Source organism: Carassius auratus, chromosome 11, assembly GCF_003368295.1.
Source record: "Carassius auratus strain Wakin chromosome 11, ASM336829v1, whole genome shotgun sequence".
In the NCBI taxonomy this organism is placed as follows: Eukaryota; Metazoa; Chordata; class Actinopteri; order Cypriniformes; family Cyprinidae; genus Carassius; species Carassius auratus.
This window is the reverse complement of record NC_039253.1, coordinates 15,366,386-15,382,392: the sequence shown is the minus strand read 5'-3', so window position 1 is coordinate 15,382,392 and position 16,007 is coordinate 15,366,386. Positions and strand designations below refer to the sequence as shown.

Sequence of the window (16,007 nt, the reverse complement as noted above, 5' to 3'; positions counted from 1 at the left end):
TCACGGCTGCTGCTGTTCACGTGAAGGGTGAGAGAGATAGAGGACATTGGTATTCTCCACAATAAAAAAACAGCCAGAAAGCAGGAACAGACCAGTTCTGACCAGACAAGTTCTGCTTGAGAGATCAGGCACTTTTGACTCAATGTTCGGCCAGAGACTATTTAGTGGTCTAACTGAACTTAACTTGCTCTTGTTTACAGACAGCCGTTGTGTGTACGAAAGTTTTAAAATGTTAAAATTCTAAATGTTCTAAGTGGCACAATATCTTATTATTGTTTTGATATAACTGACACATTTTACTAAATGCACGATTTTAATAATTATACAATTATAAATAAATTATGAATGGATATTACATTGATACTTATAATGTATATTACATTAAAATTATAAATAAAAATAATTATTTTAAATAATTACAGTTATAAGTAAAATGATATGAAAATGAAATGAAAATTATATAAATGCTTAATGTTTTAAAGAATTGTTCAAATTTAAATATCCTAAATGGTGCTAATTTAATTCTCATTTTAATTGAATTAATCTGTTATTAAACAGTATTCAGTATATTCACTGCTGCAATTGAATATTATCAATCATAATATATAACTCTAATTGTATATTGTAGATTACATTTATTAAAAATACAAAATAATACATTTATACAATTATAGATGAAATCATATAAATGATATATATTTTTAAAATATATAAACATTTTAAAATACACATTTTTAAATATAATTAATATTTTTCATATTTAATATTACGTTATTGTATTATATACTATTAATAATATTAAAAGATAAATGTTGCTTATATTATGTCGATTTTAATATAATACATTAAAATGAATGTATTATAAATAATATAAACAAATTGTAAAGGTATTAAATGTAATAATGTATACTAAATAAATATAATTGTATTTATTTTATTAGATGACTGTAACAGCAAAATAGTAAAATAATAAATTACATTCTTAATAAATTATACATTTAAAATTATATAATCTATAATAAGTTTATAAATGTAATAATAATCATCATCATCATCATCATCATCAATAAACAGAATAAATAGTTCTTAAACTTAAATATAACTTGCAGTTGCTGTACAATGTGGCATGTTGGCAAATTCATACTAAACATTAACAGTGTGCATGTGTTCAATAAATAGTTTAAACCCAACTCATACAGAGTCATAACTATCATTTTACTACCAGAATTTGACAGCCTGTGTTAGTCTAATAATACCAACTCTTTTTGCACTTTTGTTTGTCCGTGGTCTCTTCCTGCCTCAGTCTTTCTGGTTTCAGTGACCCTCCGATGCCACAGAGCAGCAGACACCTTGGGCAGAGTGCTGACTCAATACCCCTCCCCCTCGGGCAAAGGCAGAGTGGGGGAAGGAGGGGACAGCCACACTATCTCACGTGCAAGGAGAGGTTGTTACCGACTTTTACAACAGCACTGCTTTCCAGTGATAAAACACTGTACACTGAGTCTACAAGAACTCTACAAGAACAGCACAAAACAAAAAACACCGATCAATGATACAAATGACTAGGCCTATCTAGATTTTAAAAAAAATACATGCATTTGTATGGAGTCAATCGGAACCCAAGAAATTATAAGTGCTTTGAAAAATCCTGAATAAATGTTACTAATGAGTCTTCTGGCACATTAGTCCTATTGATCAGCCAATACAACGCTTTCATAAAAATCATTCTCATAAATGACAAGCTAACTTTGGGATGAGAAAGAAATCATGAAGCTGTTGCTCAGTGAAAAACTGCTTTTGCACCTGTGACCCTGTGTTGCACAGGTGGCACGTCATTACAAGGCGGTCAATCTTGTGCTAACTGTTAAGGAGCAGTTGACAACAAGGTCGAGGGTTAAAGGCTGTTTTGCCACACATCTAGTTTGGATCCCGAGAAAAGAAGAGTTGTGTAAAACAAAAATAACAACCAGTGTTTGAAGATCTATTTATGTCAGTGTTGTGAAAGTGTATCGCACTGCTTCACTTTTTTTCATTCGCGTGACTTTAAATCATTTTCGATTCATTACCAAAGTGCAAATGTTCCAACATTGTGGTTTAGAGTGGAGATTACTCATTTTGCTCGTAAAGTTTGTCATACTGGGCTGGCCTTTCCAGCAAATCCTTCTGTTACTGGAGTTCGTAATAAAACTATTATTTTCAAGAGAAATCAAAAAAACAGTTCAGATGGATGGCCTTTGCTTTCCTCTTAAGGAGAAGAGAGCAAAGCGTATTTCCACCTTGGTACAATCAGTGCTGTGCAGCTCTTCTCCGAGTCTCTCGAGTCATTAGAAACACAGTTGTCTCAGGAAACAGCCGTTGAGCAAGGTCAAAGGTTGCTGCCAGTAGACATACCTGTGAACTGTTGTTTTTTTTTTATGTTCTCAGTCTGTTGATGGGTTACATATAAAACATCCATGCTATGTAAGTTTTGTGCAAAAACGCAGTTTGAACTGCGTTCTGGGGAAGTGCAAGAAAAATAAGGGAATCCAAATGATTTTTTTTTTCTTTACAAATTTATTTTGGAGGTGACAAGGAAATGCAAATCACAATCGTCTACTCTTCAGAAGAGTTGAGGAACAAATAATACAACTGATTAATGAAGCAAATTACAAAATGTTCAAACAAACAAAAATTGCCGAAGCAATGCATCTATTTCCAAAAAGGTCAAATGTCATTTGCATAGCTGAGATGACTGACTGTTGTGAAAACTAGAAGATAAAAGATACATTATCAAAACCAGCTTGACATGTCAGAGATAAAGTTGAGTGAAAATATAGGCTAAAATACCAAACAACAGAATTAAAACTTTCTCCTCTGCTGACAAAAACAAGGAAGTCTAAGACGGTTTTGCTGGTCAGACCAGCAAACAATTTTAAGCTGTTTTTTATATTATTAAAGAGAAACTTTATCAACATTAAATATATGCAGAACTATCGCAAAAATTCAGGCGATGAGGGATTTTCACAACAGGGTCCATTGCTCTGGCAGTTCATTCCGACAACTAGCCTCTCGCATTTGAGTTTGTATGCGTCCCTCTCGCGCACCAGCTTATTGAGCTCGTGCTTCAGCTGCTCCACCTGCGTCGCGAGGCTCGTCTTCTCGTTCTCCAGTATGTGTTTCAGCTGAACGCGTTTGTGTCGACACGACTGAGCGTAGCCGCGGTTTTTCAAGGTACGGCGTTTCTGCTTCAGCCGGATAATTTCGTCCTTGCTCATGCCGCGGAGGTGTCGGTTGAGCTCGCGCACAGACATGGACACCAGCTGCTGGTCGGAGAAGCGGCTCTCCGCGCGCTCGCCGCGTCTGTGGTGCGTCTGCTGGTGGATATTATGCGACCTGAGGTGCGTCGCGCCTTGAGGTGCACAGTCGAGTTGCTGCATTAACTGATCCACGCTTTTGTCGTGCGCGAATTCGGGATTGTGGCCGAGGTCGGAGTACTGCTGCTGATGGAATTGATGCATGTTTGGTGCGTGGAACTGACTGATGCTCCTGTAGCCATGCTCCATCTCTGCCTGGTGGAGCTGAGAAGGGTGTGCATGCATGAGATTGGCACTTAAGGCTTCCCGGACATCCTCGGGTGTCAGTTCAAGGCAGTGGGGATCTGCGTGCTGTGGATAAGCCCCCGTGCTCAGGGTCCAGTAGAGATCTTCAGCACCGCTTCTCTGTCCGCTTGGGCTGAAGCTCGGGGAGGAAGGCACGGAGCTGCACGGGGTGCTCATGGGTGTGCTGGACACGGAGCCTGGCACGTGTACACCGCACTGCTGGATAAAAGAGCGGTCCGGTCCCAAAGCTGCAGCTTCCTTTTTCACATCAAATCTCATGTCAAAGTCACCGTAGTCCAAATTTAGCTGATGCTGCGCCGCCGTCATGATTTCTGCTGATGTTTCGATGAAGCGAACAACTTGTTACTGCGGTTAAGGTTGCATCAATGTTCTGAAAACACGGTTCAATCGCATATAAAATCGCGCTGGAAGTCAATACAACTCTTTAAGCCACCCTCCTAAACGCCTTAGCCGACAGAAAGTTTGCGAGTCGCTTTTTAGTTTCAGATGGTCTCTCGGAGAACAGCGCAGGATGTAGCTGTGTTGAAAAGAAAGTAAATCACGCAGCTTTAAAAGCAGCCGCTCAGCGAGGCCACGCCCTCTTTCCTATCACAGCTGTCACTCTCACCAAAACACGTCCGCGGTACGTTTAGTAGTACACCAAAACCAATGTCGCATTTTTCATAGTCTAACGACAAGCGAACCTATTAATAAAATATTTAATCAAACAAAAAACAAATCAGCACACTTTTTATTTTCAGTTTGGCGGGGTTGACTGTGATTCTCAGTATCGTAGGAAAAAAAAACTTTATTTTTTTATTTTATTTTTTTAAAGAAGCAGTCCATAATTTAAACACTATATAACACGATACTATCACGATATAGCCAGCACATATTTTACACAGCATGACGATCACTAACAGTGACAAGCATTAGGGGATACACTGTGACTGTTATGTCACTTACTTTCCCTAATTGCCATAATAAATGTGAGCAATTAAAACCTGAATATCATTGTAAAATGCACTGATACTCACAGGTGGTGCTATGGAAGGCCACATGATCACTTAAAGTTGGCCTCTCTAGCAACTGTGACCAACAATAAAGTCAGATCACAGTGTCATCCACACAAGACCACCAGGGTAGCACAAGACATTAAAATGAAGGCTTTAACTAAATAACAAACTATAAGCATTAATTAACCAAAATATAGTCAAGTAATTAACTATAACATAAATACAACATAAAGAACTATGATGTGCATAACAGATAACAAAAATAAAAAAGTTAGGAAAAAATAATTTTTACATGTTGATCATTTTGGGGAGAAATATGACCTTGACATGTTTTGTAAGAGTCAGCTTAATTTATATATATAGTAGGACTTCTCTCCTCTGCGCAAACATTCTCAGAAACAAGACTGTGAAACTGTGAAAAACCTAAAGTTAAAATATATCTTTGAACGGAAGCAATTTTCAGATGAGCCAATATAAGTTAAGATGGTATTTGGACCCAAGTCCAAAACTAAGTGATTATCTCAGTCTAAGATTCTCCGAGATCTCGTGGTATGTGTATGTTTCTCTGTTAATTCTTTTAACGACACCATGTGGCCATTATGTGAAGCTGCTGATGTTTTCCAATTTTTACATTTAAAAAAAGAACAGTTAAGACAGCATCACTGAAACTACCTTTAAAGGTTTTTTTTTGTATTTATATGAACTATATACAGTATATATATATTTTTTATGGAAAGTCCTGTCTGTAAACATCACTCAAAACCTAGAACAATGTCTAAAGTGCTTGTAACAAGGATGCAGAGAGGGAATATATTTGTATACACAACATTCACAGTATTGAAGAACTGGTGCCCCAGTCTGCTGAATATTTACTAAACACAAAAGCACCAATAAAGCGAATGAAACAAGTGCACAGAAGCAGAGACTTGACAGAACATCCATGGAGCTGCAGGGAAACATTCAAAGTACAATGATGACAAGACACCAAAAGGCAGAGATAATGATTGCCGGAGAACAGCTAAGGTACGCTATATTAACAAAGTTAATCTCACTACACCTCAAAACTTAAAATATTGAATTATTTGTTATAACATTATTTTGTTATACAGTTAGCCTAATATTCTTAATGTTTGCATAATAACTGTTGCTAATACAACTATCTTGATTTTGAAGATTGCGACTACATGATAGCAAGTTGATCAAGGACCGTAGACACCATTTGCGAACATACCCAAATTGTTTTGTGGCTCAGGAGCTCATTGACTGGCTGATTGCTCATAAAGAAGTGCCTGATCGAGAGACTGCTGTCCCGCTCATGCAGCACCTCATGGACCATGATATCATTCATCACGGTACAATATTATTTACTGTACACCAAATAACAAAGCGTGTGATACAACAAGGTCATGTCTGTTTTCCTTCTCTGTTGACTCATATTAGGTCCCATTTATTTGATTCTTAATGTTTCAGAAAACAGATTGCATACTTAACCATCTTTTCATCTTTATAGTGTGTGATAAGTGGCCTGTGTTCAAAGACGCCCAATATTTATACAGATTCAGAAAAGATGATGGCACATTTCCTTTCAACATAGAGGTTAAGATCTTCATGCGTGGACAGAGGCTGTATGAACAGTAAGACACTTTCTTAGGAAGTGTAAAAAAAAAGGTTTTAAAAACATTTTAAATTGAATTGCATTAATAATATATACCATTTAATAGTCTGGGATCAGCACATTTCTTTAAGGAATTAACACAGGCTTTTGTTAAGCGAAGGTGCAATCAACTGATCAAAAGTGACAGTACATTTGTAATGTTACAAAGGATTTCTTCTTCAAACAAATACTGTTATTTTAAACTTTCTATTTGTCAAAGAATTCTGGGGAAAAAAAATTATCTTGAGCAATAAATCATCATAGCAATCAGCTTTGCCATCACAGGAATAAATTACATTTTAAAATATGCAAAACTGTTATTTTAAATTGTAATAATATTTCACAAAATTACTGTTTTTACTGTATTTTGTTTTAATAAAGGCAGCCAAAGAGACGGTTTTCAAAAACATACACAATTTTTACTAACCCCAAACTTTTAAACGGTAATATATTGATAAATAATAAGCATTAATCTACATTAATAAATGCAGCAAAATAATTGTCATTATTAGGCTCTTTCAGATGAGATTTTCAAAATTCATCTGTTGCTTTTCACAGTCTGATTACAAGCAAAGACTCCATCTTACAACTGAGACAGGAAAAGGGAGTGGCTTATGATCGTTCTTTCCCTGGTTACATGTTAATTGATTGGCTGCTACAAAACGGTGAAATAGAGAGTCGACGGCAAGGACTGGATCTCTGCAAGGCCCTACTAGAGCATGGTATCATTCAGCATGGTAATAATAGCTAACTATCACCTAGATTATGACGATGTTTTATTTAGCCATTAGAAGGTCTAAATGCACTGTCTCTCTGTTAAGTTAATCTAATGCAACATACCTCTGTATAGAGCGATGACCTCTTGAAGTAATGTTTTATCTGCAGTGATTTTGCTCTTTATGCCCTTGCCTTGTTGAAACAGTCCACTCTTCATTTCACTCTGCAGTCTCTCTGAAGCACCACTTCTTTGACAGCGGGCTGCTGTATCAATTCTGCATTAACTTTCGCTGGCGGCGCCGTCTTTCTGAACTGTTGCATGAGACAGAGAATGAAGAGGTTGAATGTATAACACACCAAAGCCAAGAAGACCAGGCTGGCAGTCCCTTCACTATGCACAAAACTTCTCCACCTGAAGGCAACAGTGACTTCTTATCTGGTAGTAAAATCAGTACAAATAGTACAAAGATATTTCAGTGCTTTGATATGGAGTGTTAGAGCTTGAGAGGTGGTGCTTAGGCAAATGGCCCAATTTAACCAGAGGGAGTTTCAGCACACTAATTGCCTGGTCAACCCCTCTGGAGTAATGAAAGCAATATGAAGTTAAGTGCCTTGCTCAATGGCACAGCTGGGATATCACAGCATAATGAGCTCAGTAACTCTTCATTTTCGTGGACACCCATGTAACCTGCAACCTTTGTGTCAGCAACCTAGCTCCTTAACCTAGGGTTTCTCATTATTTTATTTTACACTAAAGGCTCCTTTTCATAACCCCAAACTACTCATGGACCCCCTGACACATGACAAAATCTAATACAAGACTACCCATTAGGCCAACATAACCGTTTGAGCAAATTACTCATATATATTTGTAATTACTAATATAATATAATGGGGTCAGTATATGATTTTTTTTTAAATAATAGATTTATTTAACAGTGATGAAGGAAAAGTGATAGTAAAGAAATTGTTAAACTTATATTACTGTTTTATTGTATATTCTATTTAATAAACGCAGCCTTTGTGAGCATAAGAGACTTCATTTAAAAACATTTCAACAATCATCCTAAAGTTTCAAGCAGTACTGTAGATCAATGTATAAACTTGTAAAATGTAAGCTTTTCTAATTTATAATCACAGTTCAACCTACTTTGGATGGACGGTGTGGAAGTTTGACCCACCAGCAGCATAGTTCTCGTGGATACCCGCTCACTGCTTCTCTTACCGTTGCCCTTGCAGTACGATGCAATCCCACATCAGGTTATTACAGGAGTGCATTTGCATGCTTTTGAAAATCTATAAGAGGCACAACTGTCAAATTCCAAGAGACAAAGTATTCTATCAGTTTTCAAATTCTGGTCATAAAATGTGTGTGTAATGTGTATTATTATTTTCGACAGTGCTGAAAAGACGTGTAACCTGTGAAGAGCTGTTATCTCCAGGTGCTCCTTATGTAAAAAGAGTTCTTACGGTAAGTCTTGCAAACATCAGGCTTAGCTGGCCGTGAAAAGAACAATGAACTACAGTTTGTTTATGTGAGTTTTATCATTAAAGATCCTCGGTGATGCCCTAGGCTGGGGCTTTGTAGTGCGTGGAAAATCACCTTGTTATGTTCAGGCTGTGGATCCTGCAAGCCCTGCTGCAGCAGCAGGAATCAAGGTGATCATAACACGTAAACACAAACACAGTTGCTTACGCTATAAAAATTTAGAATCCATCATCAGCTGGCCTCCAATCTTTTTTTTTTTTTTTTTTTTGCTTAGGTTCGTCAGTTTGTGTGCCGAGTGAATGGATGCAGTGTGCTTCACTTAGACTATCGTACTCTTTCAAAGGTGGTGATGACTGGACCCCGTGTTGTTACTTTGGAAGTCATGGAACCACTGGATTAATTAAGTATAGGTGTAATTAAATACATTTGTTACATATATATATATATATATATATATATATATATATATATATATATATATATATATATATATATATAGTTCACTATTCACAATTTAGAGGGACAATATTCAGATTAGTGGTCATCCATAACATAAACATTCATTATAATATTAATAACGTGTTTTGAAAATAGATGAGTAGGATTTTTATCTAATCTCAGTTTTAAACGATTAAGTTTGGTGCCTTTATCTTGAATATGTACAGTTGAGAATAATCTATAAATACTTTTTTTTTTCGGAAATAGTGTTAAAAAAGTGTTAATCTTCATTGATCAAAATGTGAAGGAATATTAATTGTGGGTATAACACTGTTATACAAACATGTTTGAAAAATAACCAAGGCATTTCAATAAAAACCTTTATGTGGTTTTTATCGTCTTCTTTCACTCTCTTCGATAGCTCAGTAACTGGGTTTCTTGGGTTTAGATTTCTGAGACAGTCATTTAATTATTTCAGTGTTCTTGGCTTCATGGAACTGCTTTACCTGTTTTGCAGTGTGAAGGGGGCTTTGTCTTGCATGAAAATTGCAGGCTGATTGGGAGATGCTTGCAGGGAAAACACTGCAAGTTGTGTTCCCTGCAAGTATGTTGCTAAATGAGATTTCTGATAAAAATTTGCATTCATCTTGTCATGTAGCTATACGAGGCACAACTCCTGCTGCACTAAACATCCCCCACTGGCTTCAGTTTTTCCCCAGTTTGATGCAAAACATGATGTTTCCCACGTGACCAAAATAAATTACATTTGTTTTCATCACTAAAGTGACCTTGAACCAGTTTTTCTTTCTCCACACAACTTGGTCCTCAGCAAATGTGAGCTTAGCCCTTTTTTTTCTCCTGATGATAGACTTTGTAACTGCAGAGAAAATTTTAAGTCTGATTTCTCTTAAATGTGCAGAGACAGATCCATACCCTGTTCATCACCAAACTGGCAAGCAATTCCAGCTGCAGCGTTGAACCGATTCCCCATAAAGAGTCAGAATTAAATAATTTATTAAACATTTGCTTCAAAACTTGTTAAACTCTTGTTAGGGTAACTTAAGACTAAACAGTGAGCTTGAAATGTAGAATATTGTAGATTGTTCTCTAATTTTGATCATCACTGTATGTTTAAGGCAAGAGAAAACAAGGTGTCATATACAAATATACAGGAACCACTTTGGTTCAAGATTATGGCAAAATAGGCTACAGCTAATTTTTAAATCATAAACTTACCCTCATTCATTTACGTTAATATTGGACTGGCATATGACAGCAGTCTTGGATTTGACACTACCACCTCCAACGTTGATGACATTTAACCAGTAATTTCATTATCTCAACTGATGTGTAAACCCAAACGAATAAAATTAATACAAGAACAAAATCTACCATTATTTCATGAATCGAGGACTTAAACCTACTTGGTACTTGTGTGGCGGTGATGAATCTTCCCCAGACATCAGTGTGGCCACTTTTGAACTTAACATAAATATATGTCATTTCCGTTTGCAAGCGTCGGCCATTTTGAACAGGCTAGTCTAGTTTGTGGAACGGAACAGTCTAAGAGAAAGAAAAAAAGTCTGTTCTCTGCCCCGTGTTTGTACTGAAGAGACAAAACAGTCTATCCAAGTCGTATATTAAAGAAAAAGTCCATGAGGTCGACAGAAACTGCCCAGTAGCCTGTGTTAATCCAGCTGATGACACATGGTGCGGATTCTCAGGATGAGTTGCCGAAATCCACCGGCGGCGGCAGCGGCGCGAAGGACTGCAGCATCTGCCGAATAAACCTCAACCCGTCTCTGTCTTCTCACCCTAACTCTTCATTGGCTCTGAAAGCAAAGCGCTTGAATTCCATGCGAGACCGTAAAGTAAAGCAGGTAATGTGTGATTATAAACGTCTGCTTTTCTTTCTTTGGCATCGCTGCTTTTGTGTGGAGTTCAGTGTGCACATCAAACATCAAATGTGGCTAAGCTAACGCGCTAACTGCATAAATGTGCAAGGAGTAACAATTGTTTTGTCATCGCTAAACTTAGTTCGTTTTTAAATAAAATCATACATTAGAAGCACTTCACTCTCACTGGAAAGTTGGTACATGCGGCCTGGCCAACGCCAGCGCAGACTGTCAAAACAAATGAGGTATTTTTTGCTGAGCCTATCAAAAAGGCCTGCTGTGGCCTGTATTGTCTATTGCAGTTGCAATTATAGGAGCAACAGTCCCGGCTGCAGTTGCTGCATGCATGCATTGTGCCTCAGAGGTCAGGTTTATATAAGAGTGGTTTGTTTACATTCTGTAATATCTATCACACCATTGAGCCTATAGTGCTGCATGTGTCGTGTTCATTGCCCATAACTGATTGATATTGGCTAACTGTATGTCAAAGGATGAGTATGTTATTAAGTCTTCTGACAAATTTAGAGCTCCTCTTTTATTACATCTAGATTGATTTGTTGTCTACATTAAAGTATTTGAAGTGCACAGTGGCACACACTAAATGCAGAAAAGATATGTGAACTTGCCAGGTGCTTGTGGAAGAAGTGTGTCTTCAGCTGCCTCTGATGTGATGTCTCAGCAGATTTTTATTTTTGAAGAGGGTTTATTTTGTTTGGGCATTGCATTCACATTTACACACTGTGTTTTGTAATTTTCAGAACATCTTAACAATTAATAGTGTTTGTGTGTGTGTGTGTGTGTTCATTAAAAAGTTCAATATTGTTAATATGATAAAAGAATAGTGGTTAGTTCACTCAAAATATGAAAACCGTAATCATTTACTTTCATTATATCCCAAACCCATAAGATAAATATTTTTAATGGATCTGAGTGATTTCATTTCCTCAACTGAAAATCAGTTCACCTTAAGTTTTGACAATTTAAAATCGCACATACATAGAGCATATTAAAGATAGTAAACGGAAGCTGAACCGTACTTGCTGGACACCAGAAAAACAAACCTCAATGGTTCTTGTGAATGCTCAAACCATGCTAAAGTGACAAGGGCAAACCTAACTGGTTTTCATCTTTGAAGCAAGTACTGTTCAATTTACCATGTTTGATGTGCTCTATGTATGTGCATTGATCGCAAATCTAAGTCTGTTCATCATATCAAGTGATCATGTCTATTCAGAAGACTTGGATTAACCATTCAGTTACTTTTACAAACTATTAATGATCTTTTTTGAAGCACCAAAGTTTTGCCTTAATTGACTTTTAAAGGAGTTAAAAATACCTCTGTTACTGTTTCAAAGATGAACTAAAGGGTTTGGAGTGAGTGAGTCATTGATTATATTATTTTCATGTTTGAGTGAACTACCCCTTTCAAATTGTTTAATGTGATGCGCCCTCCCATGAGGCTCATAAAAGCTGGTGGCAACATGTTGAAATCACATGACCAGCAGAATAAAACTCATTGTTATCCCTGTACCCCTGTTCTTTAATTTACCACCTGCATTTGTGGAATAAGTTAACTATGGCTGACTGCAAATAACATTAATAATAATTGCTTTTTTATGTTGCTGCATCTATACTACATACAAGTGCATAACAAGTCTATATTGGTCTTCACAACATAGTTAAAAAATGCTGAGTGAAATTTGACCAATTTGGAGATTAACTATAATCTTTTTTTTTTTTTTCTTAGAAGAGATGTTTCAACTTCCAGTGAATAACCTCACTCGGCTGAGGAAGGCCAGGAAAAAAGTCAAGACACTGCTGAGTGACATTGGCCTTGACTACTGCAAAGAACATGTGGAGGTGATTGAACTGTCATTGTGTTTCCTAGTCATAGTGAACCTCAGATTAAAAATACATCTGTTGTGTTACTTAAGACTTTGCTTCACTAATGTTACTTCCTGTCCATCCTGTAGGACTACAAAGATTTTAGCCCCAGTGATTCATACATGAAACAATTTTACCTTGACATTTGTTTGTGGGATCCATCCTGGACAAAGTCACAGGTATGTCCCCCACAGCCACTGCAACATAAGTCCTCAAAGTAAAATATTTCGCATTGCATAAACTTTTTGTAATATTGCTTTGTTTTCAAATGTTGCAGGACTACAGAACAAAGCAGTTTTGCTGCTCGGATTGCCAATTTGCCTCCAAGTATTTCTCTGCCTACAAAAACCACTTCCGCAATGTTCACAGAGAAGACTTTGAGAGCCGAATCCTTCTTAATTGCTCCTATTGCACATACAGTGGGAACAAAAGGACACTGGAAACCCATGTCAGGCTCTTCCATATGCCTCACAATATGGTGCGTCAGGGTGTCGTCGGCCCTCACGGAGCTCCAGCAGGGGTTAGGGACGGTATGCGATTAGACAAGCCTATGTTGGGCGATCGAAAGGAGCTTGCGGTGTACTACTGCAAGAAGTGCACCTACCGAGATAGACTGTACAACGTGGTGCGCAGGCATATTTACAGGGAACACTTCCAGCATGTGACTACACCTTACCTAGGAAGAAACTCAGAGAAGCAAGAAAACAGTGTAGAGGTCCCTGGTAACAGTCATGGGATTCACTGCAAGAGCTGCCAATTCACACCTCGTTCTTATGAAGCACTGGTCCAGCATGTCATTGAGTTCCATGAGCGCATTGGCCATCAAGTCACTGCTATGATTGGGCACACCAATGTCATAGTGCAGAGGCCCCAGGCGAACATAATCCAAAGGGGCATTGCAATCACTCCTGGTGTGCGTCCTCAAACACCTCAAATGAATCGCTTCAGCATGCCCAAAATGGTGGGGTTACCTGTCGTCAACCATTTCAAGCAAACTCTGGCAGGCAACTCCGTGCCTGGTCATCCAGTTCGCGTTACACTACCTGATAAAGCTTTCGTGTCTGGTGCAGTGTCCCAGTCACATACAGGAAAACACCTGGGCGGTTTTGGAGTCCATGGTGCTACACATCTTAATGCCCAGTCAGCTTCTTTCTCCCCCTCATTGAAGAGCCTACCTCTTTCATCTGTGCATGCTGCTACTTCCACACTGACATCACTGCAGGCCAAGAAAGCATCAGCCAATGCTTTGAACACCTCACAAACACAAAAGTGGAAGATTTGCACCATCTGTAATGAACTTTTCCCCGAAAGCACATATAGTGCTCACTTTGAAAAGGAACATCAGGCGGAGAAGGTGAGGGTGATGGCTAAATACATCATGAAGATTCACAACTTTACTAGCAAGTGTCTGTACTGTAACCGTTATCTACCCAGTGACTCTTTGTTGAACCATATGCTAGTGCATGGGCTGTCATGCCCACAATGTCATTCCACCTTTCATGAAGTTGAGAAAATTGTAGCACACAAGCGTCTGGCGCACCCTAATGAACCAGGGGATCCGCCAACTGCTTCTCCTCTAACATTCGATCTCACACTTCAGCAAGGAAATCCCAAAAATGTTCAGCTTATTGTAACCACCTACAACATGAAAGAGACCCCTGAAGCCTCTTCAGCTGCCAGTCAACCACCACAGAACAGCGCCATAGCTAAGCCTGCAAAGATGGCGGTAAAGCAGCCAGATACGCAAACTGATTCTGTGGTCCGAAACATGTCCCAGTCTTCTGTGTCACAAAAGAAAGAAGTTGGGAAAACACTCTGCCCACTATGCTTCACTATTCTCAAAGGTCCCATCTCGGATGCCCTAGCCCATCATTTACGGGATCGTCATCAGGTACTCCAAACGTTGCACCCTGTTGAAAAGAAACTAACCTACAAGTGCATCCACTGCCTGGGAGTGTACACTAGCAACATGACTGCTTCCACCATCACACTCCATTTGGTGCACTGCAGAGGTGTTTGCCAGACCCCCAAAGGCACCAAGCCTATTATGCCTGGACTGCGATCACCTGGAGCTGGGTCTCTCAAACGTGAGTTAGTTACCCCAGATGCATCTGACCCCAAGAGAAGGAAGATGGTAGACCAGTCTAGGTATTACCCTACAGGCTTTGTTGAGAAGCCAGAGGAGCCGGTTGTGTTGGCACTGGATCCGAAAGGTCATGGTGACGAGTCCTACGAAGCACGCAAAGCTTTCCTTACAGCGTATTTCAATCGGCATCCCTACCCTTCCCAACGAGAGATTGAGAAACTTGCTGCAAGCCTCTGGTTGTGGAAATCCGATGTTTCAAGCCATTTTGCCAACCATCGGCGCTCATGTGACAGGGACTTTGTCACCCGCAAACCTGCTGTGTTACTTGGCTTTAACATGCGGGCTGTAAGCCAGCTCAAGCATGATATGGGCTTTGATTCAAGCTGGCTGTTTGAAGTCAATGATGATGAAAAAAGCACATTCTCAAGGACCTCAAAATTTAAGCTGAAGTCTCCTGTTGGTTTCTCTGCAGACTTTAAGGGGAAAATGCAGCCATTGAACACTGGACAAAGTAGTCTTAGCAACTGTGCCTTCAAGCCATGCCCTGGATCATCCTCAGAACCTATTGCCATTGACTCTGACAGTGATTCAGAGCCAGAAGTGATGCCTAATAAAAATCTCAATCAACCAACTACGGCGATAAGGCCTTTGGTAGGTCAGTCCCACACAAAAGGGACATCGCTGCGAGAGGGCTTCCGTTGCGAAAGAGATGTCAGGGCAAGCAGAAGTTCTCCCAGAGTTGGGCCAAAAAGTCTAGATGGCTCCGTTTCGGGTTCCAGTCCTGACGAGGCGACCTGGTCAGGCAACATGTCTTCTGAAGAGAGCCGCTACAGACCAGCAGGACGATTCGAAGTTAAGGGGAAGAAAGTTGGGTTACTTGGTAGATGATGACTTTTGGTGATAGTTTCCCTTTCTTTGTCTATCCATGCCCAGATTTGTAGGTCAGAGCTTTTACCTCACATTTTGCTGACAGTAAACAATATGTTATGAACTGAGTCTGAGCAGTTACACAGTCTTACTGGAAGTACTGTTTACTCTCGAACAATTCTGCTGTAAAAAAGCGGGAAAACTAATATACTGTGTAATTGTTTTTTCCAACCGATCCATAGTCTTTGGTGAGTTTTTCTTCTTTTTTTGTATACTGTTTTCTGTATTTAATCATACACTTGTTGGAATTGTAATGAAATTGATAGGTCTATTGTTTTTTTTCCCTGATGAAATAAAAAAGGCAGTGTAATTCACAATCAAAA

The 16,007-nt window shown here is 38.7% G+C and overlaps 3 protein-coding genes and 1 long non-coding RNA gene across 6 annotated transcripts in view; 2 read left to right on the top strand and 2 right to left on the bottom strand.

The window, feature by feature from the left end:
* The window catches only part of LOC113111163 (uncharacterized), a 26,529-nt gene extending 16,086 nt beyond the window's left edge, over positions 1 to 10,443 (bottom strand). Inside the window, exons 1-3 of the long non-coding RNA XR_003293268.1 lie at positions 10,317 to 10,443; positions 8,116 to 8,261; positions 7,089 to 7,277 (exon numbers count right to left, since the gene is read on the bottom strand). This is a non-coding gene — a long non-coding RNA (uncharacterized LOC113111163). The remainder of the gene's footprint in view (positions 1 to 7,088; positions 7,278 to 8,115; positions 8,262 to 10,316) is intronic.
* mafbb (v-maf avian musculoaponeurotic fibrosarcoma oncogene homolog Bb) lies at positions 2,534 to 4,118 on the bottom strand. Its single transcript, XM_026275666.1, has one exon. The coding sequence runs from the start codon at positions 3,903 to 3,905 to the stop codon at positions 2,970 to 2,972; it is 936 nt and encodes a 311-aa protein (XP_026131451.1). The 5' UTR covers positions 3,906 to 4,118; the 3' UTR covers positions 2,534 to 2,969.
* Positions 4,276 to 8,860, top strand: LOC113111161 (DEP domain-containing mTOR-interacting protein). 2 transcript variants are annotated; one of them, XM_026275664.1, is made up of 9 exons: positions 4,276 to 5,617; positions 5,768 to 5,946; positions 6,105 to 6,228; positions 6,807 to 6,985; positions 7,195 to 7,404; positions 8,106 to 8,225; positions 8,366 to 8,436; positions 8,520 to 8,624; positions 8,729 to 8,860. In XM_026275664.1, exons 1-9 carry the CDS (start codon positions 5,535 to 5,537, stop codon positions 8,852 to 8,854), a joined length of 1,197 nt encoding a protein of 398 aa, XP_026131449.1. In that variant the 5' UTR covers positions 4,276 to 5,534; the 3' UTR covers positions 8,855 to 8,860. The 2 variants fall into 2 exon arrangements, with proteins under 2 accessions (XP_026131449.1, XP_026131450.1); XM_026275665.1 differs by lacking the exon at positions 8,106 to 8,225.
* Positions 10,417 to 16,007, top strand: LOC113111156 (activity-dependent neuroprotector homeobox protein-like). 2 transcript variants are annotated; one of them, XM_026275660.1, is made up of 4 exons: positions 10,417 to 10,772; positions 12,538 to 12,647; positions 12,761 to 12,850; positions 12,949 to 16,007. In XM_026275660.1, the coding sequence occupies exons 2-4, from the start codon at positions 12,540 to 12,542 to the stop codon at positions 15,643 to 15,645; spliced, it is 2,895 nt and encodes a 964-aa protein (XP_026131445.1). In that variant the 5' UTR covers positions 10,417 to 10,772; positions 12,538 to 12,539; the 3' UTR covers positions 15,646 to 16,007. The 2 variants fall into 2 exon arrangements, with proteins under 2 accessions (XP_026131445.1, XP_026131444.1); XM_026275659.1 differs by having other exon boundaries at positions 10,418 to 10,772; positions 12,535 to 12,647.